At 39.7% G+C, this 22205-nt stretch overlaps 3 protein-coding genes across 3 annotated transcripts; 1 reads left to right on the forward strand and 2 right to left on the reverse strand.

Moving 5' to 3' along the window:
• Nucleotides 1-6666: 6666 nt before the first annotated feature.
• Nucleotides 6667-7757, reverse strand: taar1b (trace amine associated receptor 1b). The gene has a single exon (XM_073816989.1). The coding sequence runs from the start codon at nucleotides 7755-7757 to the stop codon at nucleotides 6735-6737; it is 1023 nt and encodes a 340-aa protein (XP_073673090.1). The 3' UTR covers nucleotides 6667-6734.
• A 2307-nt stretch (nucleotides 7758-10064) lies between these two features.
• taar11 (trace amine-associated receptor 11) lies at nucleotides 10065-11054 on the forward strand. Its single transcript, XM_073816400.1, has one exon. The coding sequence runs from the start codon at nucleotides 10065-10067 to the stop codon at nucleotides 11052-11054; it is 990 nt and encodes a 329-aa protein (XP_073672501.1).
• Nucleotides 11055-19854: 8800 nt separating this feature from the next.
• On the reverse strand, nucleotides 19855-20865 carry taar10b (trace amine-associated receptor 10b). Its single transcript, XM_073816401.1, has one exon. The coding sequence runs from the start codon at nucleotides 20863-20865 to the stop codon at nucleotides 19855-19857; it is 1011 nt and encodes a 336-aa protein (XP_073672502.1).
• Between the last annotated feature and the right edge of the window lie 1340 nt (nucleotides 20866-22205).

Raw genomic sequence — 22205 nt, forward strand, 5'->3', positions numbered from 1 at the left:
TAAATGTGATATGTACTGATGGGGGAAAAACATCTGTGATCTTCATCTATGAAGTGAAATATACATCCTCACATACAGTATATCATTTTCAGGGCCTTCTATTCCTTTCGAATTATTATAAGGAGTCAAGCACCTGTTGTATTTGTGGCGTTCATCTCCTTCCGCTCGTGTCTATGGCAGCTTACAGAGCCGCTTGGAGGAAAGCTGTGAAATTTTGCACACTGAAAAAGGACAGCGTCAACAATAACCATAGCAAACTTAGAGTCTCTAACTCAAACTCTCTAGCGCCACCACTTATTCGGTTGGGGGTGCTGAGACTAAACTTGGTGTGTTTTATTACAAGCATAACCTGAGGCTACCTGCGGTGTTTCGGTGCAGTGCCACCTAGTGGCCAAGAGATACGAGAAATTGGTATTTTTGCTTATAATTATTGAATGGTTTGGCCTAAAAACACAAAACTATGGAGTGCAATAGCTATCGTTAACCTTTTGGTTAAGCAAATTCTTCAAAATATGTTCCTTTGCGTTTAACAAAAGAAAGGACTCATATAGGTTTGAATCAACATGAGTAAATGATGACATAATTTCAATTTTTGGGCAAATTATCCCTTTACCCAGGTAGAGCAGAATGCCACCTGTGATCATTTTTCTGCACAGATTTCTCTAGGTTTACAGACCATAATTACCAAAGTCATTTATGTTTTTTGTCTGAAATATTGGATTTAAAAAAATGCAGATTTTTCTTTTGACACTCCTACAATTGTTGTCCAATCTTCAACAAAATCGAAAGTAAATCAACTGCACACTAGGACACAGATGTTTTTCTAAAGGCATCTTTTTAATGCAAAAGCTATTTTCATCATATATCATTTAATGTTTTATTTACTTCATTTCTGATTTAGCTTAGGCTAATGAGTAACTTTGCACTACACTTACATAAGAAGTGAAGCTGCAATTATAATTTTCAGTTATAAGAAATGATAAAGAATAATATCACAACTTTCAGCCAATTTAGGAGGTTCTTATAAGATATTGAAAAAAAAAAGTTGTAAAATCGTATTCTTAATTTCTGATTGTTCACAACATCATTGCAGATAAAAGCATGTAGGTTAATAAGAGAAAGAAAATGTTTATTAAGATGTGTAACATCATAACCTGATATATATATATATATATATATATATATATATATATATATATATATATATATATATATAAAAAACGTTTATTCAAATGTCAAGGTGTTTGACTCACTTAAGCCATAAATACAGGACGATATGAGAATTTTGAAGGCCTTCTGAAAGCGAGGATAGAAAAATCCATAGATTAATGGGTTACAAGTGGAGTTTAAGTATCCGAACCACACCAAAGCATCAAAAACAACACCAGGAGTCACAAAATTAAGATAAGAGTCAATGATAGTTGTGATAAAAATAGGCAGCCAGCAGAACAAAAAAACACCCATGACAATGACCAGAGTTTTAAAGACCAATATCCAAAGAAATATATACACATTTATAGTACATGCCCATCCAATTCAACCCCATTAATGGACTCCACTTATACTCTTATATCCAGAAAAACCCACCCACACCTGTCAATTTAACCCATGGTTACAAAAACAACATGAACTCAGGAGATTAAAATTGTACAATATTCATTAAATGTGATATGTACTGATGGGGATCTGTAAAGTGAAATATGCATCCTTACATATCATTTCCAGGGCCTTCTGGCCCTCTAGAATTATTTTTTTTATGACAATTATGCAACATTTAAAAAAGAAAAAGAAAAAAAGACGAGCAGCTAGGTATGCACGGACATATTTTTTTCTTGTCTATAACAATACATAAATAAATAAAATACTAAAAACTTGAAATCTGTTGTTTTCAGGGCTGCAAATGATTTTAGGCATCAACATTATAACAGAGTAGAAAAAAATGTGTATTCAGTTTGAGAATTGTAAATTGTTTTTTATTAGTGTCTGAAGTGTTAGATAACGGAATAAGAAAAGTAAATTTAAAAGTAGAGGAATGCTCTTCAAACATCCCTTTAAAATATTCTACAAGACTAATATATAAGACTTAAAACCTTTAAACTTTCGATTAGTCTTTAAATTGCTTTTAGAAGTATTTAAATTTCTATTCTATAGTAAATGCAATTTATGCAGTGACCTGAGTGTTTCTTTACTTTCAGAGGAGGTTCTGTTTAGTACTTATATGTTTAGAACAAATTCCAGATATTTTTGCACAGTAAACATCTTTCTGGGCCTCCACTACAGCCTCTCAAATCCACAGCTGTCAATCACACACACCTCATTAACTCATATCTTGGACCCATGAGACTTGTTATCATACATTTTGTCTGAGTGACTCTCAAAGGAGTCTGACCAATCAAAGGTGTTAATACCAGTGCTCACCTGCTGAGCACTTATGGTGTGCTTGAAGCTTATTAGCTGTATCCTGTCACATTATCACTGAAACTTGTTTACCCATAATGCCCTACAGAGCTTTTATCATTAGTGAGACAGGACAAACAAACTTTAACTTGTTTGTGTTTTAGTCTAATCACATACAACATGAGAGAAATAATGGGGTTCTAAATACGTCATTTAAACTTAGGTAAAACACTTACAATAACTAAAAGCAAGGTTTTAAAACATTGTATGACTTTAAATGAGAAATGGACCACAGAAAAGCTGAAATTTAGTCAAGCACATGTACTAGAAAGGATTTGCATTTTTGTTTGTTATTGATTTATTTAGTTTGTTTGTTTTCTTGCTTGTTTATTTATTACAGTTACTTGCTCTGCAAATGTCTGCACTGGCCGAACCACTGAAAATTACACATTTGCTATTTTATTAAATGGAAAAAAATACAAAAAAATAGTAAAGGGATAGTTCACCCAAAAATGATAATTTGATTTTTATCTGCTTACCCCCAGGGCATCCAAGATGTAGGTAACTTTGTTTCTTCAGCAGAACACAAAGATTTTTAACTTAAACTGTTGCAGTCTGGTAGTCATATAATGGCAGTGGATGGGCACCAAACCTTTCAAAGTAAAAAAAAAAAAAAAAAAAAACACACTGACACTGCACTGACAAACCCAAATTATGCCCTGCAACTCGTGACGATACATTGATGTCCTAAGACACAAAACGATCGTTTTTTGTGAGAACTGAACAGTATTTATATCATTTTTTACCTTTGATACACAGCAATGTACAGCTGTCCTGAGCGCGTGCTCAGCATCTGGCACGTTACATGTGTACGCGCTCTGGCGTGATTTACGCAAACGCCGGAAGCAACCTGTTGCATGTATACAACACTCATTGTTTACACAGTGCACAGAGATTGTGGGTATGGCAGCTATTCAAAATGGTAATTACTTGTGTTTATCCTGATTGTTCAAACCGAGTTAAAGCTAAAAGATTACTACGCCAGAGAACGTACACATGTAACGCACCGGATGCTGAGCTCGCGCTCAGGACAGATGCAAATTGCTGTGTATTAAAGGTAAAATAATATATAAATACTGTTCAGTTCGTGTCTTAGTACATCAATGTATCGTCAGGAGCCGCAGGGTGTAATTTGGATTTGTCTGTGTTTTTTTTTTTTTTTTACTTTCAATGGTTTGGTGCCCATCCACTGCCGTTATATGACTAACAGACTGAAATGGTTTGAGTTATAAATATTTGTTTGTGTTCTACTGTAGAAACAAAGTCACCTACATCTTGGATGCCCTGGGGGTAAGCAAATAAACATAATTTTTTTTATTTTTGTGTGAACTATCCCTTTAATAAATTAATTTGAATGTTTCTTTATTGCAAATTGGGAAAGAAAGTATGATAATGTTTCATTTGAAATAAAAGCTAAAACGATAAACATTTGTAGTCCATTTTGTGTGAATTGGTAGAAGCACAAATGTGTTAAAAACATTATAATTTTTAATCCATTTTACTAATACGTCCAATTAGTCATTTTTGCTGAAGCACTGACAACACAAGGCCCAAAATATTCAGAAATGTTTATGTGCAGTGACTCAGCACTTTACACAGAGACACAATCTATGCACGCAAAATTTTATAAGCATAACACTGGGAACCAATGAAATAATATTTCATTTCACTTTGGCTTTTCAAAAGACCCTAAAAGTGAAGATGAAAGTCTGAAAACAAAAGATAGTGGACCTTGAGGCCATTTACAGGGTGTGTACACATTCAGCAGCAGCATTTTTTTTTACAAATATTTCATGATAACATTTTACTTTTTAAATTATATGACAATATAATTTATTCATAAAATGCTATTGCATCATGTTAATTTTGTCACAAAGAAACATGCACAAGGCGTAAAAAGGCCCTGTTCACACAAACCCGCTTCTGTAGTGATGTAATGTTTTTCTGTTATTCCCACAAGACTTGTTACAACAACTCCGTTTTAATGACTCTCAAATATGCCTCAAAATCCAAACGTGTGAAGTCCCATCATTAACACTGTCACTCATTAGGATGAACACAACAACATCTTTCAGCACTAACAACCCATCAGGTGCGTTATGACATCAGCCTGTTCACCCACTGATCTTTATCCCAGATGTGATACGAAATGCCAGACAAGAGATGTACAGCACACATACAATGCTTTAATGCAAACTTTTAAGTTTAACAACACATTAAATAAATGAAAGAGTTCAGTAATTATCAGACAAAACAAAATCATGAATATCAGATTGCCCTGGACCCCCAAAAACAACACAAACAGCATTAAATAAAAAATAGATGGATGTATTCATATAGCGTGCATTATTATAGATAATCAATAATGTATTTAATTCAGTTAAGAGTCATTATGGTACACATGGCAATGATGCAATTTTATCACACAAACAGTTCACAAGCAAGCAATAAAGGCCTGTGTTGCCATTTAGGCTTTGTTACTTCTCTTTTAAGCACTTAATTTGTTTTGGACGATGACAACACATCTGAGGTGTGATGCTAGAAATTCTCTGAAGCAGAGGAACATGCCCTGACTCATACATCTTCACTTCAAGAAACACTAAGAAAGCTAAAATAAATCTAAAATAAAATAAAAAATATTACAATCTTCTGAATCAACAAATAGCAAGTGGGGGAGAAAACATGGAATATTTTCAATATATACACATAATATGCAATTTAGTGCATACACTATGTTCATTCATTTATTTGCCAACCTTGAAGATTTAATTCCCCATGAAATCAAAATGGAAGTTTTTCGGCTTTTAGTATGAATATGTTAGCCTTAAAGGAGTAGTTCACTTTCAGAACAAAAATGTACAGATAATGTACTCACCCCCTTGTCATCCAAGATGTCTTTCTTTCTTCAGTTGTAAAGAAATTATGTTTTTTGAGGAAAACATTTTGGGATTTCTCTCCAAATAATGGGCTTCTACGGTGCCCCCAAGTTCCAAAATGCAGTTCAAATGCAGCTTCAAAGGGCTCTAAATGATCCCAGACGAGGAAGAAAGGTCTTATCTAGAGAAAATATGTTATTTTCTAAAAACATTTACAATTTATATACTTTTTAATCTCTACACAGAGTACACACAGAGCTAGACAAGACGAGCATTTGAGGTTAAAGAGTATATAAATTGTGATTTTTTGTTTTTTAGAAAATAACAGATCGTTTTGCTAGAAAAGACCCTTCTTTCCTCAGCTGTGATTATTTAGAGCCCTTCGAAGCTTCAAAAATTTGGGGGCACCATAGAAGGCCATTATATGGAGAGAAATCCTGAAATGTTTTCCTCAACAAAAAAAAAAGAAGGTAAAAAAAAGAAAGAAGGAAAGACATTAAAACATCTTGGATGACAAGGGGGTGAGGACATTATCTGTAAATTTTTGTTCTGAAAGTGAGCTACTCCTTTACGCTTATATATGAGCTTGTGTTTTTCAAAACAATGACAAAATTCTCAAAACGTACAGTCTCTCACTTTCGCCAATGTGGATCAATGATTATGATTGCATCACCCTGCACTTCAGCTTCTCATCAAACCTTCTGTCTAACCAAATGCTCTCTAGAATCCGAAGCGTCCTGCCCCCTACACTATAAATAGACACTAAAGCTTCAGCTGAAATTGGTCACTTGTTCACAGAATTAGTATTTTCTGCAATTTGTCGCAGACCATAAAACATATCAGACTGATTCCATCCGATATGGATGAGATTGTATATATGGCTGCCATACGCTGTCAAATACTGCTTTGGCCCAAGCTGTGATATAAACATAATGTTATTGACCATTTAAAAAAAAAAGGGATGGATGCTTGAAATTACATCAACACATAGAATATTCCTGCATGTTTTAAAGCACTTCAGGTGGACCTTTAACAACAATTAATACAATTCTATAAAATTCTGAGTTAAACGATTCCTTTAAATTTCTTAGACATGACCTTGGTATCTTCTATTTCTACTTTTCTCTCCTTTTCTACTTAGGAATATAATGGCTACTTTTCTGAAATGAGGCGATTTTATAATATACACATTTTAATTACAGTCTCTTATTGACCAAGTCCTCCATAGAACTGACAAAACAAGCCCACAAATAATAAAAAAAAAAACAGAGGCACTTCATATTTAAAGCAAATTTGAGCTGAGTTTTGGTTGCATCTGTTCAGTTTTGACCAGCGGAAGAATCACTATACGAAGCTGATTTGGAGTAAGAGTACTGTATGTTATTCCGAATTAAGCCTTGGTTACAAGTCTAGCTGTTTTCTGCTGCTGTTGTTTTGAAATATTTCCCCAGTTACTATAATCCTCACAGCCTTTCTGAACCAAGCATGCATGAATGCATAAATGAAAGGGTTTAAGGTGGAATTGATGTAGCCAAACCAAACAAGCGCATCAATCAGCATTGGGGGTGTTGTATAACCAATAAAAGGATTCGTGACGTTACAGAGGAAAAAAGGAGTCCAGCAAACCAGGAAAACTCCAACCACGATAGCAATCGTTATGGTAGCCTTCTGTGCCCGACATTGTAAGCCTTTCAATGGATAAACCCTCCTCAGCTGGTTCAGCTGAAGACTTATAGATCTTGCTTGCTTTCGGGCGACCATGTAGATTCTAGAATAGATGCCAATAATGATGAGACCAGGAATGCAGAAGGAAACAAGGCAAGAGACCACCGCCGGACCATGAGTAAAGAATACATGACACCCTCCCACACAGCGTACGTGCGTTTCGTAGAAGTCCCTATTGCCGTGAAGGTTGAGTTCAAAGTAAGTAGTCATGTAAGCAAATATGGCAGGGATCAACCAGCTGATGGAGATCATTAACAGGACCTTTGGAAAACTGAAGCGATAATGATACGTTAATGGCCCACACACGGCACAACAGCGTTCGGCCGACACACTCACAAGATGAAAAATGGAAGCCGTGCTAAGAGTCATGTCAACGCATGTGTGTAACTTACATAAGGAATCCCCAAAGTACCAACAGCCTTGCATGGAACGGACAGCGCTCAACGGCATGACAAACAATCCAAGGAGAAAGTCACACAGTGCGAGAGAAAAAATCAGCTGGTTTGTCGCTGTATGGAGTTGCTTGAAATGCCCAATGGAGATGATGACCAGTAGATTCCCAATGACAGTCACAATGGTGGTCAACATCATTGCAATGAGCATCAGAACGTGGACGCCGTATGGTCGTGCATACTTCCCACAGGATCCATTCAAAGCCTCGTAACAGAGATCCATTTTAGCGTTCGATAATCCATTCATCTCGATCCGATGATGCAGCCGAAGCAGAAACTCATGAAAACAAATAGCCTTGTGGAAAATGACAGGCAGACTTTTGTAACAACCACATTGTAAAACAGCTATAAATAACGTTTTAAATTAAGCAGCATTCCATGACAACAGACTTGATCCCAAGGGAGAAATCAATTTTCCTAAGTTTTCCATTTAAGGAAGCTACTATAAATATTAGGCTCTCAAAGCAACAACTTTTCTCATAATAGAGATACGGAAAGTCCTGCTCTGTCCCTATTCTGTTAGCACGCAAAACCAATATTAATTTATTCCACCAGCTTTAAACACAGCTAAAGGGACAAAGTCCAATCAATCTGTTTATGTATTTATCCATAAGTTATTAAGAACAGCAGCTGTGACTTTGTTTGCACACATGGACTAAAAGAGCAAATACCAAATAATAGCATGTTAAGAAAACAAATCACAAGCTCCATTTCATTCCACACACACTTATTTATTCAGTCTTCATTGACCCTTATGAGATATATACAGTATATAGGACAATATTTTTCTGAGATACATCTATTTACAAAAAAATCCAAATAATAAGAAAATTGCCTTTAAAGTTGTCCAGATTCTTATCAATGCATATTACATGCATAGTTTTGATAAATGTATGGTAGGAAATGTACAAATTATCTACATGGACCATAATCTTTACTTAACATCATTATGATTTTGGCATAAAAGAAAAATCTATCATTTTTAATCCATAAAATGTATTGTTAGCTATTGCTACAAACATACCCATGCAACGTACAACTGTTTTTGTAGTCCACGGTCAAATATATACAGCAGAATGCCATGCTACCACAGAGAATTATGGGAAATGTAGTACAAATGTCACCTCGTATCAGCAAAATTATTTTTTTTTCAGTAAAATGTTTTTTAAGCCATGCTTTCTGGCTATTTTTTAAGTACTAAATTGTACAATCAACATTAACAAATTATAACTTATATCAATTAGCTTCATGGTTTTGTCTTTGAAATGTGCCCCAAGTCAAGGCCTTAAGACAAAATCTTTCTTAGTTTTCAGTCTTCATTATATTATGGCTACCAGATACACCCCAGTGAACAGTTTGCTTAGAAAAACATCAAATACAGTTTCTACAATTTCTAGAGATTCAAAAAATAGTCACATAGCATTTACAACTCTAAACAAATAAGTTCAATCTGCAAGAAAGTGAAGTCATGACAACATTAACTCAAGACAAGTCTCAAAGACAGCAGACATTAATAATATTTAACAAACAGTGGTCCAGGGTCACATATATATACAACAGAATGCCACGCTGCCAAAGAGAATTATGGATAATGTAGTAGAAATTTCACCTTGCACCAGCAAAATTTTTGTTTAAGGGGTTTTTTTTTCAGTAAAATGTTTTCAATGCATGCTTTCTGGCTATTCCTATACAATCAATATTCATAATGAATACCTAATTATGACCAATAACAATTACCTTTGACATGCCTCCCAAGTCAAGGCCTTAAGACAAAATCTTTCTTAGTTTTCAGTCTTCATTATATTATGGCTACCAACCAGATACTTCACCAGTGAACAGTTTGCTTAGAAAAACATCAAATGCAGTTTCCACAGTTTCAAGAGATTCAAAAACTAGTCACATGGCATTTACAACTCTAAACAAATAAGTTCAATCTGCAAGAAAGTGAAGTTTTAAATATTAAATATTGAAATAAAAGTCCATTTTATGCTTTCAGAGCCTTTCACAAAGCAAAAACCATTAACAAAACATGTACTAAAATATAACGAAATATCTCCTATGTTGTTTGAATTAAAAGAAAATTTTATATATAATATATATTTTTTTTCTGATGGTATAGTTGTATAATCTACCAGCAGGGATGAACTGGACAACCAGCCAAACTGACCAACCAATACACATAAAGTTTACTCTTAAACATCTTGAGACACAAAAGCCAATGAGGAATTCTTTGTAATCACATGACAACAAGAAGGCCTTTTCATTGGCTCAGAAAAATGCTCTCTTTGTGTGAAAGCATTCAAAAGGCTAGAAAATACAGATGTTCAATCATCCACTGAGGACGCAGGAAGACTTTCTGTGGTAAGGCTACAGAAAACAAGCCAACCCCTCACTCACCACACTACTAACACTCACTTATCAAATACTAACCTCATGTAAAAGTAAGATTTTGCTTATAACATGTGATATTTAATTCAAGTATTTTTGTGTCCCAGTGGGTAGTATTTTAAATTTACTCAAGCTGTTTTCTCATTCTAGGTATTAAAGAGCCTGTATGATGAATCTAAGTCAACCGTGGAGGGCAGAGACTTTCGGCCTCTGTTTTGCATCCCTGAACGACTCATGCATAAAGACGATTTATTCTCCTGTCTTCCGTGCTCCTCTCTACCTCATCTTCACTATAACCATCATACTGATAGTGTTTGGCAACCTGTGGGTGATCTGCACCATTTGCTCTTTCCAGCAGCTCCACACACCCACCAACTTCCTGATCGTCTCAATGGCCATATCCGACCTGCTCCTGGGCAGTTTTGTGATGCCTCCGAGCATGATACGCTCTTTGGAGACGTGCTGGTACTTTGGAGAATTTTTATGCAAGTTTCACTCCGGCACTGATTTTACACTGTGTAATGCATCTGTTTTGCACCTCACGTTCATTTCAATTGACCGTTATTTTGCAGTTTGTCAGCCGCTTCAATATCATAACAGAATCACCACACGTGTGAGCATATTCATGATCCTAGTCAGCTGGGGCTTCTCCGCCTTTTTTGGCTTTGGCATCATATTCTCAGAGCTGAAAATCGAAAGCAAAGAAACCGAGGAAGAGCTGCACGTTGCTTGCAAGGGAGGGTGTTTGGCATTGCACGGAAGAGAAATCGGAGTGACATATTCAATTGTGTTTTACTTCCTTCCCATGTTTATAATTGTAAGCCTTTACAGCAGGATTTTTGTTATAGCACTGAAACATGTTCGTGTTATTAATAACTACCCCACAAGCTCATCATCAGTTAGTAAAAAGGATCTGAAAGCCACTAAGACTCTTGCTATTGTCATTGGAGTTTTTATGTCTTGCTGGACGCCTTACTTCATGTGTAACATTATAGATCCTATTGTTAACCATACAATACCATCACTATTATATGAGGTGCTCATGTGGGTGGCTTATTTAAACGCAGTGTTTAACCCCTTGATTTATGCTTTCTTTTACAGCTGGTTCAGAGAAAAGTCCAAACTTTTATATGAAAAACTATATAAATTGTGCTAGCGGGCCTGCTATAAAATCTGGGGTGTCATTTCATTTTTTTCATTCTAAATGCTCCCATTTTTCACTAACATTTTCTCTTCTATTTAACATTTAATGTTTCAGTAGGTAATATAATGAAAAACATTGTCATATTCATTGCAAGTGTCTGAACCACATAATCATTAATAAATAATTCTAATGAACTAAGATTTAGTATTTAGAATATGCATGCACTTATTTTGTCAGTGTTTTAATAATTGTTGTATGCTTTAATTATATAAATGTGCACTGGCTTTCTTTCTGAACATTTTTTACTTCAATAATCTCTACAATTTTCACTTCCTGAGCATCAAAACTGTGTGTCACTAAAAACAATGATGTGTGACAAGCAAAACAAACATGCAATACATAAAATAAAACATTTTGTGTGTTTTCATTCTTTGAAGATCAGCTGAGGCCTTTTGATTCATATATCCACCTACTCTCATCCTATTATTCCTTTTCATATGATGGTTATAAACCCATTTGTGGTATATATGTGTCACTTTCCCCACTTTTTGATTGCAGATAAATTATCACTATTACTAATACTACTACTAATCTTTATAATATAAAAATATTAAGTTTGATATAATAAATCATAAACTGCATAACAATGTTGCTGAGACTTCTGATACTGTATAAGATCACATATATGTCAAAGAAGATATAATGCTGTGCTTTAATATATTAAAAACTGGAGGTCACTGTGCCTGCATCAACAATTTGGCCTTCATATTGTCACACAGGAGGTCTGGAGACTTGCGGATCCATTTGCAGCATTTATTTAGGAAGGCGTGGTAAACAGACAGGGTCAATCACCGGCAAACAACAACGAGGATAATCCAAAGAGTAGTCAAACACAGGCAGAAGGTCGGGGCTGGCAGCGAGAATCAAAACACGGGGAGGAGTCCAGGAATCAAACACAAGGGAAAAACAAACACGGAAAGAAACGCTCAGAATAAAGACCATACGGAACAATAAGACTTAGCCCGGAAGTGTGTGTCTGTGGCTTAAATGCATGTGGGTAAATGTGAAACAGGTGTGTGCAGCAATCAGTGCAGTGGAAAACGAGGAGCAGGTGTGTGCAGTGATTGGTGCAGTGGCTTGTGGGGATTGCAGTCCAGAAGTGTGGTGCAAGAGTTCATGATGACAGGATCGACCAGATACGTGACAGAGCCCACCATCACACCCCCCGACGGAGGAAGAAGCCATGGCAGAGGAAGGGTTGTCTCCTGCATGGGGCCGACCAACGGAGGTGGAGCCGGTGGAGCCCGAGGGAGAACCGGAGAGTCGACGGTCCTAGGTGACACCGAGGATCCGGAGGGCCAAGGCGGAACCCAAGGCTCTGGCGACCCCGGCGGAGATGGAGGTCCGGAGGTACGCAGCGGAGCCGGAGTGACAGAGGATCGAGGCTGTGCCCACGGGAGGGAGGAGGTCCACAGAGCCGGCAGGACGGAGTGACGAGGCGCAGCCGGAGGAGTAGAGTCCAGAGGCGAAGGTGGGGCGACGACTGACCAGGGCGGAGCCGGAGAGACGATGGAGCCCGGAGGAGCTGGTGGGCAGACGGCCGACAACGGAGACGAGGGAGCACAGAGCCGGGGTGGAGCCGCAGGGTCGGAGGGCCGAGGTGGAGTCCAGGACTCTGAGATTGGAGGTGATGGTGAGGGATCCTTCAGTCTGGACACTGATGGAGACTGGCAGTCCCACGGCAAGTCCTCTGCACCGAGGGTGGGATGTGGGTGAGCAGAGGGACTGTCAGGAGACAGAGGTGGTGGGACTGGAGCAGCAGGGAGGGTGGGTGGTGGGTGGGAACCCACACAGTCCATGCATGGCCTCCGTGACCAGAACTGGGCAGACAGGAATCTCAGGACGACTGGATGGAACCAGCGGAGGCTCTGGAAGACTGGGCTGAACCAGCGGAGGCTCTGGAAGGCTGGGCAGAACCAGCGGAGGCTCTGGAAGGCTGGCCGGGACCAGCGGAGACTCTGGAAGGCCGGGCGGGACCAGCGGAGACTCGGGAAGACTGGGCTGAACCAGCGGAGGCTCTGGAAGGCCGGGCTGAACCAGCGGAGGCTCTGGAAGGCCCGGCTGAACCAGCGGAGGCTCTGGAAGGCCCGGCTGAACCAGCGGAGGCTCTGGAAGGCCAGGCTGAACCAGCGGAGATTCTGGAAGGCCGGGCTGAACCAGCGGAGGCTCTGGAAGGCTGGGCTGAACCAGCGGAGGCTCTGGAAGGCTGGGCTGAACCAGCGGAGGTTCTGGAAGGCTGGGCTGAACCAGCGGAGGCTCTGGAAGGCTGGGCTGAACCAGCGGAGGCTCTGGAAGGCTGGTTGGGAGACCAGCTGCTCGAGCCGACAGCAGCGGTGGGTCCTCCACGCTAGACATTAATCTTTGATAAGTCTTGGGTGCAAATTTGGGCGTGACGGCAGCCACCTTGGGTGCAGATTCTGGCGTGGCGGCAGCCATCTTGGGTGCAGACTCTGACTTGGCGGCGGCCATCTTGACCGGGAACTCAGGAACGGAGGCCATCTTGGTGACAGGTTTTGGCGTGGCAGCCATCTTGTGCAGTAGCCCTGGCGTGGCAGCCACCTTGTGAACAGGCTCTACCTCACCCACAGTAAACGGAGATTCACAAAACAGCAAAACAAAGTCTATATACTGTGTGAGGGTCCAACTGGGGTCTTCCTCAGGTAAGTTCAAACTGATCTCAGTGTCCAATCCGCTCCAAAAACATTCCTTGAGCATAGTTTCATCGCAAGGTTCCAGGTAACTATAAGCAATGAATTTCTCCACATAATCCTCGATGGGACGGCCATCTTGAAAAATGGAGCAGAGCAAACTTACTGGATTGGACAGTCTTCCTGATAGATCCATTCTTGGGTGGTCGTTCTGCTGACGAATAAAGCCGCTGGATCCTTGTATGGGTCTTCTAAGTCTTCTGTCACACAGGAGGTCTGGAGACTTGCGGATCCATTTGCAGCATTTATTTAGGAAGGCGTGGTAAACAGACAGGGTCAATCACCGGCAAACAACAACAACGAGGATAATCCAAAGAGTAGTCAAACACAGGCAGAAGGTCGGGGCTGGCAGCGAGAATCAAAACACGGGGAGGAGTCCAGGAATCAAACACAAGGGAAAAACAAACACGGAAAGAAACGCTCAGAATAAAGACCATATGGAACAATAAGACTTAGCCCGGAAGTGTGTGTGTCTGTGGCTTAAATGTATGTGGGTAAATGTGAAACAGGTGTGTGCAGCAATCAGTGCAGTGGAAAACGAGGAGCAGGTGTGTGCAGTGATTGGTGCAGTGGCTTGTGGGGATTGCAGTCCAGAAGTGTGGTGCAAGAGTTCATGATGACAGGATCGACCAGATACGTGACATATATCTAAAACATACCACTAAACCACTTTTAATATCAAATATAAGCACTCTTATTATTAATAATTAAATTCTATAATGCAAGAATAATTCATTTAAATAATACATGTTGTACAGTACATGTTTTAAAAAAGTTACTGTAAGTCTGTCGCTGTACTTGATTTTTCTTTTATGCAAAAATCATTAGAATATTAATTAAAGATCATATTCCATGAAGATATTTTTGATATTACCTACTATAAATATATCATAGTAATATGCATGAACTTCATCTGGAAAACTTTGATTTTCTCAATATTTAGATTTTTTGGCACCCTCAGATTCCAGATTTTCAAATAGTTGTATCTCAGCCAAATATTGTCTTAACAGACCAAACATCAATCGAAAGCTTATTTATTCAGCTTCAAATTTTAAAAAATTTACCCTTATGACTGGTTTTGTTGTCCAGGGTCACAAATGTAATTGTCCTCATAAAACCGTAACTGGCCTCCTAGTTAAAATAGGACTAGAACAAGAGTGGACTGTGGTCTTGCAATGCCCAATAAAATAAATAAATAAATAAAAATACTTATGCACCCAATCATTATAAGGATGCAACAATGTCATGACAACACTAACTGGCTAAACTATCCAGAGGTGTAGTCCATTATACTATTATTAAATATTTGTGATTTACATGTTGCCTGATACAAACTCACCATTCTGAGGTTTTTTTTTTTTTTTTTTTTTTTTTTAGAATTGCGTGATACAAACTCGCAATTCTGAGGTTTTTTTTTTATAGAATTGTGAGATTTTTTTTTCTCCTCAGAACTGGACTTTATAACTCGCAATTTGCAAGTTTATATCTCACAATTTTGAGAAGAAAAGTCAGAATTGTAAGATATAAACTTGCAATTGCAAGAAAAAAAATCTGACTTTATAACTCGTAAAAAATATATATCTCACAGTTCTGAGAAAAAAAAAGTCAGAATTGCGAGTTTACATGGCGCAATTCTGTAAGAAAAAAATCAAAATTGCGAGTTTATATCTCACAATTCTGACTTTATAACTTGTTAAAAATATATCTCACAGTTCTGAGAAAAGTCTGAATTACGAGTTTATATGACGCAATTCTGTAAGAAAAAAAGGCAGAATTGCCAGTTTATACCTTGCAATTCTGACTTTATAACCCGTAAAAAATATATCTCACAGTTCTGAGGAAAAAAGTCAGAATTGTGAGTTTATATGATGCAATTCTGAGAAAAAAAAAACTAAATTGTGAGATGTAAACTCGCAATTGCACGGGAAAAAAAGTCAGAACTGTGTGATAAAAGCTCGAAATTACTTTTTAATTTTTTTATTCAGTGGCGGAAACAGTCTTCCATAGGATACAGGGGTCACACTGAACCAAACAAACCTTGACCCCTCTGATCATGTTGTAAGTGTAGAGCCGATTACTAGACACACACACAAGCACACACAGGCCTACTAAAATGACACACATAACTCAGAACTAACTCACTAAAGGTGATAGTGTCTTTTGTAACATGCAGTGTTGGCAGTAACGCCGTTTAAGTATAACGGCGTTAGTAACGGAGTTCATTTTTCAGTAACGGAGTAATCTAATTAATTACTTTTCCCATCGTTGCAACGCCGTTATCTTTACTGAGAATGTAAAGTGTCGCGTTACTAAAATTTGGTTGAATAAAGCGCGAGGTGTCATGCTTTGGCTACCCATCAGCTGCCTGGAGAGAGCAAGGGTGGGGATGATGACACCGTTGCAAATGCGATGATGATTGGCTGGGTGGGCGGTGCCCTGCTCACGCTGTCTCAGTCACTGCACGCTCTGACTACCAACACAAGACAGCGTGAGTGACAATGGCTACGAGCCGGGGAAATTCAAAGGTAGCGTTCGCGAACTGGAAGTACCGGCACTACTTCTCGTTAATTGAAATTAAAGGCATACTGAATATTTAAGAGTTGGATAGTGTTCTGTTTATTGTGCAGTAGGCCTAATATACAGTTACAGAGATTTGCACTAATGGCCAGGTTTTCCTTTGTTTTTTTTTACCCAAGTTTACATTTGTGTCTTTATTTTGCACAATATTTATTTTTTATATGTTTTTATTTCTATGCATATCATATAGCATGCTGCAATCTATTGAGCTCAAATAAATACCAAATGTTCTACAATACTGTATATAGTGTTTTTATTTCTCAATCAGTTAATATAAACATCTTTGATATTAAAGATGTTATAGAACGTAATAGCGTTATAGAACATAAAAAACAACGTCACAGTTACTCTGCTGAGTAACTAATTACTTTTACAATGTGGTAACTGAGTTACTAACTCAATTACTTTTTGGGAGAAGTAATTTGTAACTGTAACTAATTACTTTTTTAAAGTAAGATGACCAACACTGGTAACATGAGCTCAGTTTGTGTGACTGCTTTAGATTTTGTGACTGTTTTACCACATGCAGATCTCTCCTCTGCAAAAAATCTTTATATCAAAACAAATTAGAGAATAAATACCACGTAACACAGTATTAAGACTTTTCAGGGAATAAATCTTTAAAGTAAGAGTATTTTTTCTTGCTGCACTGGCATTTTTTTCACTTTCATGAAAAATAATAGTAAGACTCAATAAGTTTGTCACAGTTCTGTCTGTCTTATCATTGGTTTTTCCCATTTGTCTTCCCCCTGTCATTTTGTTATCATTTGGTTTAGTCCTCGTTTGTGTAATCACCGTCACCTGTGTTTGATTTATCAGTCATCTATGTCACCTGTGTCTTATGATTAGTCTGTCCTTAAAAGTCTGTCTGTGAGTTCAGTTCCCTGTCGGTCCTTTTGTTGAATAGATGTGTGTGAATGTTCCTGCCTTGTTCCTGCCTTGTTCCACTTGGAGATTTATATTAAACATATTGTATTTTGTCTATATCGTCTATCGTCTCGTCTACTCCTGCACGCACCCGTGACATAAGGACCGACCAACTACAGTTTACCTGGCGTCTTTCCCTGCGTTTATTTTTTCGTTTTTGTATCAGTGTTTGTTTTATATTTTTTCCCTCATGGATGACCCCAACGTTGCCATCATTCTCCTGAAGCAGGGGAGACGCTCTCTCGAGGACCACACCAGAGACTTTCTGTTCCTCGTTCCATCAACTCACTACCCGGACAGCTGCTTGTGCACGTTCTTCCACCACGGACTTAATGACAACATCAAGACGCAGCTGTCCGGGGAGGGTCCTCGAGAGAGCTTTGCCGGATTCGTCGAGTGGGTGCTGGCGTCCAACGGATCTTCCTGGACTGTCGATTTCATCGAGGAGGACGTCAGCCCCGCTCACAACCCAGAGAGCAGCCAACCATCGCCCCGACATGCAGAGCTGGAACCCGAGCGCACCGCGGATGCAGAACTTGAGCCGCGAGCGACAGAGCCAGAGTCCTCTCCGGCTGATCAGGTGCGTGAGTCGGATTCTACATCTCTGACGGTGGATTGCGACGTGGAGCTAGGGAGGGAAATGGAGAGCCCTGCCCACTGCAACTCCGCTGGGGGTGAGCTGGATATCTCTGGGGACTTAATTGACTTTGTTTCTGAGACTGTGGATATTGACACGCCGGATTTAATAGACTTTTTCTCTGAGCCACTGACGCGCATTGACCGAATCTGCCTGGTTCCCGCTGGTTCCGCCCAGCCGCCCTGAGTCCCCGCTGGTTCCGCCCAGCCGCCCTGAGTCCCCGCTGGTTCCGCCCAGCCGCCCTGAGTCCCCGCTGGTTCCGCCCAGCCGTCCTAAGTTCCCCAAGTCAGCAGTCAGTCCCCTTGCTCACCCTCAGCCCACCATCTCTGCAGTGGGCTCGCCGCAGGGATGCCTGCTCACTTCGGTGGCAAGGCTGGAGGTTCCCTCAGCTCCGCCTCCAGCCTCCGAATCCAGACCTCCACCTCGGTCCTCCGACCCTGCGGCTCCACCACGGCTCTCAGCGCCCTCCTCTCCACCGTCGCCCGTCGGTCCACCAGCTCCACCGGGCTCCATCGTCTTTCCGGCTCCGCCCTGGTCAGTCGTCACCCCATCGGATCCTCAGGACTCTGCTCCTCCGGCTGCGCCTCGTCACGCCGTCCCACCGGCTCCTTGGGACTCCTCCTTCCTGCGGGCACAGCCTCCATCCTCTGTCGCTCCGGCTCCGCCGCGGATCTCCGGGACTCCGCCTCCGCCTCGGCCGCCAGAGCCCGTTCCGCCTTGGCCCTCCGGATCCGCGGCATCGCCCTGGATCTTCGGCTCTCCATCTCCGCCTCGGGTTCCTCTGCCAGCTGCTCTGCCTCTGTCGGTCGGCCCCACGGAGTCGGCGGTCCGTCCTCCACCATGGCTCCTCCCTCCGTCGGCTCCTCCGTGGGCCGTCATCCTGGCTGCGATCTGGGTCCTGCTCTCCTGCTTCAGGTCCCTCCTGTGTCTTCCCTGGCTCCTCCCACCGTCGTCGCCCCCTTGGACTGTCCTTTTTGTCACATGGACTCTTGTTTTTGTCCCCCTTCCGGGGTTGCGTCCTCCGCCGAAGCCCCCGCCCTCATTGACTCTGTTTTTCTGGTTATCCGCCCCTCTTGTCTGTTTTTGTTTTTCTACGGCGCGAGGACGCGCCTTTCCGGAGGGGGGCGTAATGTCACAGTTCTGTCTGTCTTATCATTGGTTTTTCCCATTTGTCTTCCCCCTGTCATTTTGTTATCATTTGGTTTAGTCCTCGTTTGTGTAATCACCGTCACCTGTGTTTGATTTATCAGTCATCTATGTCACCTGTGTCTTATGATTAGTCTGTCCTTAAAAGTCTGTCTGTGAGTTCAGTTCCCTGTCGGTCCTTTTGTTGAATAGATGTGTGTGAATGTTCCTGCCTTGTTCCTGCCTTGTTCCACTTGGAGATTTATATTAAATATATTGTATTTTGTCTATATCGTCTATCGTCTCGTCTACTCCTGCACGCACCCGTGACAAAGTTCTCATGCATTTGTTAACATCGGTTAATATACATTTTTACAGCATTTTAACATTTATAGTTAATAAAATGTGTTTATGTTAGCTCACAATGCAACTTATGTTAACAGATATAACTTTTGATTTCAAAAATGTTTAAGATCGTTCATTGTTAGTTCTTTTTAACAAAAATAAATATTATTGTAAAGAGTTAACAAAAAAAAATACACTTTTATTCAAGACACATCCTCTCTAAATTTAAGATACTCTATTTCAAGTACAATTGGAGCTAATAAAGATCGTTTTTGTGGTTGGGTCTGTTTTGGATCCAGTGATGATAGGGGAACATGGCAGATTTTTATTTCTGTGTTGCTGAGGCATCAGGTATCAAAATACAGCAATATGACCGCTAACACAGATCATGAACACATGCAGATTGTTTCTGTACGTTTCAACAATTTTACATTTACACTAATATTGTTCTTGAAGAATTACTATGAAATATTCTTCCAGACAGAATGACTCTGAATGCATGTCTGAACCAGCTGTAAAAGAAGGCATACACTATGGGATTACAGGTGGAGTTATAATAGCCGACCCACAGGAACAAGTCAAACAGCAGTGGTGGTACAGAGTATCTGATAAAGGGATCAATGAGATTACAAATGAAAAAGGGAATCCAGAATGTCAGAAACACCCCCATGATAATGGCTAAAGTCTTAGTGGCTTTCCCCTCTTTTTTAAACTCAGAATTCACGCTCTGGATGGCCTGAACTTGCCGTTGAGCTGTGTGTAAGATCTTAACGTACACAGAGAGCATGACAAAAGCAGGAATATAAAAACAGGCCAAGGACATTACAGTAGCTGCCTCTCTGCTCTGAAACACCAAGCATTTTCCATCACAGTCAACGTTTTCATAGTAAAAATCCTCAATGCCCAGAATATTAAGCTCCAAGAACATCATGCCAAACCCAAGAGCTGCTGAAACAGTCCAGCAAGTAATAATCATAATTAGTGTAGCACATGAGGTCATTGTACTGTGATATTGAAAGGGGTGACATATGGCATAATATCTTTCCAAAGAAATGATGCAGAGGTTTAAAATTGAGGCAGTGCACAATGTCACATCAAGACTGCTGTGTATTTTACAGAACAAATCTCCCAGATACCAGCACGTCTCGATGGAGCGCAGCATGCTGGGAGGCATCACAACTCCTCCTACGAGCAGATCGGCCACGGCCAGAGACAAGATGAGGTAGTTAGTCGGTGTGTGAAGCTGCTTGAAATGAATGACCGTTAGGATCACAAGCAGATTTCCAATGATTGTGACGATTGAAGAGATGCTGAAAAGGATGTAGAGCAATATTCGAGTTTCCAACGGATAGACAAACCTCTGACAAGACCTGTTACTAAGCTCATAACAGAGAAAAGGCTTTTCCCAGATTCCATTTTGGCTGATGTTGATTTGGACATCCATTTACACAATTCACTGGAGTTTCCCTGTCTAAAACAATGGAATGAAGTCAATATCAGTCTTTGAAAATATTGCAGATATGTTTCTGCAATTCTATGAATGAATTACATGTTAAAAGCTCACTAGATTGTCAGAGCAATACTCAAATCGAGCAAAAAACAAGATAATACATCTGGACTGAAATCTTATTTCGCACAGACTCTCATCCATTGTCTTACCTTTCCTTCTACAATGAACCACCTCACGGAGCAGAGGGCACATATTTATAGCACAAGAGATTCAAAACAACCTCCCTCCTGTCAAATCACACAAGGGTTGCATTTCTAAAGCAACCTAATTTTCCCAAAACTCTATGGCCCGGTTTCCCAGACAGGGCTTAGACTAAGCCAGGATTAGACCATAGTTCAATTAGGACATTTAAGTAATTTTTATAAACATGCTTAGAAAAAAACATTACTGGTGTGCATCTTGAGACAAAACAAAGGCACTGATATATTTTACAATCAATCAGTGCAATTTTATTTCAGTTGAAACACCTCAGACTTACATTTTAGTCTAGGACTAGGCTTAAGCCTTGTCTGCGAAACCGGGCCTATATCATATTAGCAGAAAATACAACAAGGACAAAGTGGCCAAAACACCAAGGAGAGATTCAATAAAAAAAGAACTGAACCTGCTGTTGTCAGCATCATTTCATGAAAAAAAGAGCTATTTGCCATTTAGAAGTTTTACATATAAAGAAAAAAAATACCTCATCACAAACAAAAGCTAAATTCCGAAAAGTATGACTCTTACAGACCAATTTAATATTGTGTGACTTAAAAAAAAAAAAAAAAACGTTCATAAGGTCAATTATCTTGGCTAGTCAACAACACAATTTACTTATAAATAGGACAAAAAATACCTCATGTGCTTGGGTGGATTGTGCTTTCATTCATAAACAAATGCAAATTATAAATGTTAAATGAGAGTAGAATATACCAAACTTTAAACATGTTCTAAACCTAATTTACAGCCAGGTACACAGAGTTTTGTACAAATGGCAGTCCCAAATTTGTTCAAAACTGCACACATTTTGCGGAAGAATATTTTCATGGTAGTGCTTTGGTTTTGCATGACTCTGCAGATGAATAAAGGGTTTGCACTTACACCACATGCGTGGCCATACTGGCAATACTCAGATGTAAATAACAGCAAAGATTGCATGGAGAATGCACTGAATACTGCTAATTTATGTCACGGTGAGATAGAGGAGATCTGGGTCCAAATGCGGGGAAGAAGATATTTATTGAATAAACACAAATTAACAAACGAGCAAACAAAACCAAAAGGCCAACACGGCA

The sequence above is a fragment of the Garra rufa genome, chromosome 13 (genome assembly GCF_049309525.1).
Source record: "Garra rufa chromosome 13, GarRuf1.0, whole genome shotgun sequence".
NCBI lineage: Eukaryota > Metazoa > Chordata > Actinopteri > Cypriniformes > Cyprinidae > Garra > Garra rufa.

Coding starts and splice junctions, on each gene's coding strand:
- taar1b (XM_073816989.1), bottom strand. CDS start 7,757: ATGAATGGATTATCGAACGCTAAAATGGATCTCTGTTACGAGGCTTTG.
- taar11 (XM_073816400.1), top strand. CDS start 10,065: ATGATGAATCTAAGTCAACCGTGGAGGGCAGAGACTTTCGGCCTCTGT.
- taar10b (XM_073816401.1), bottom strand. CDS start 20,865: ATGGATGTCCAAATCAACATCAGCCAAAATGGAATCTGGGAAAAGCCT.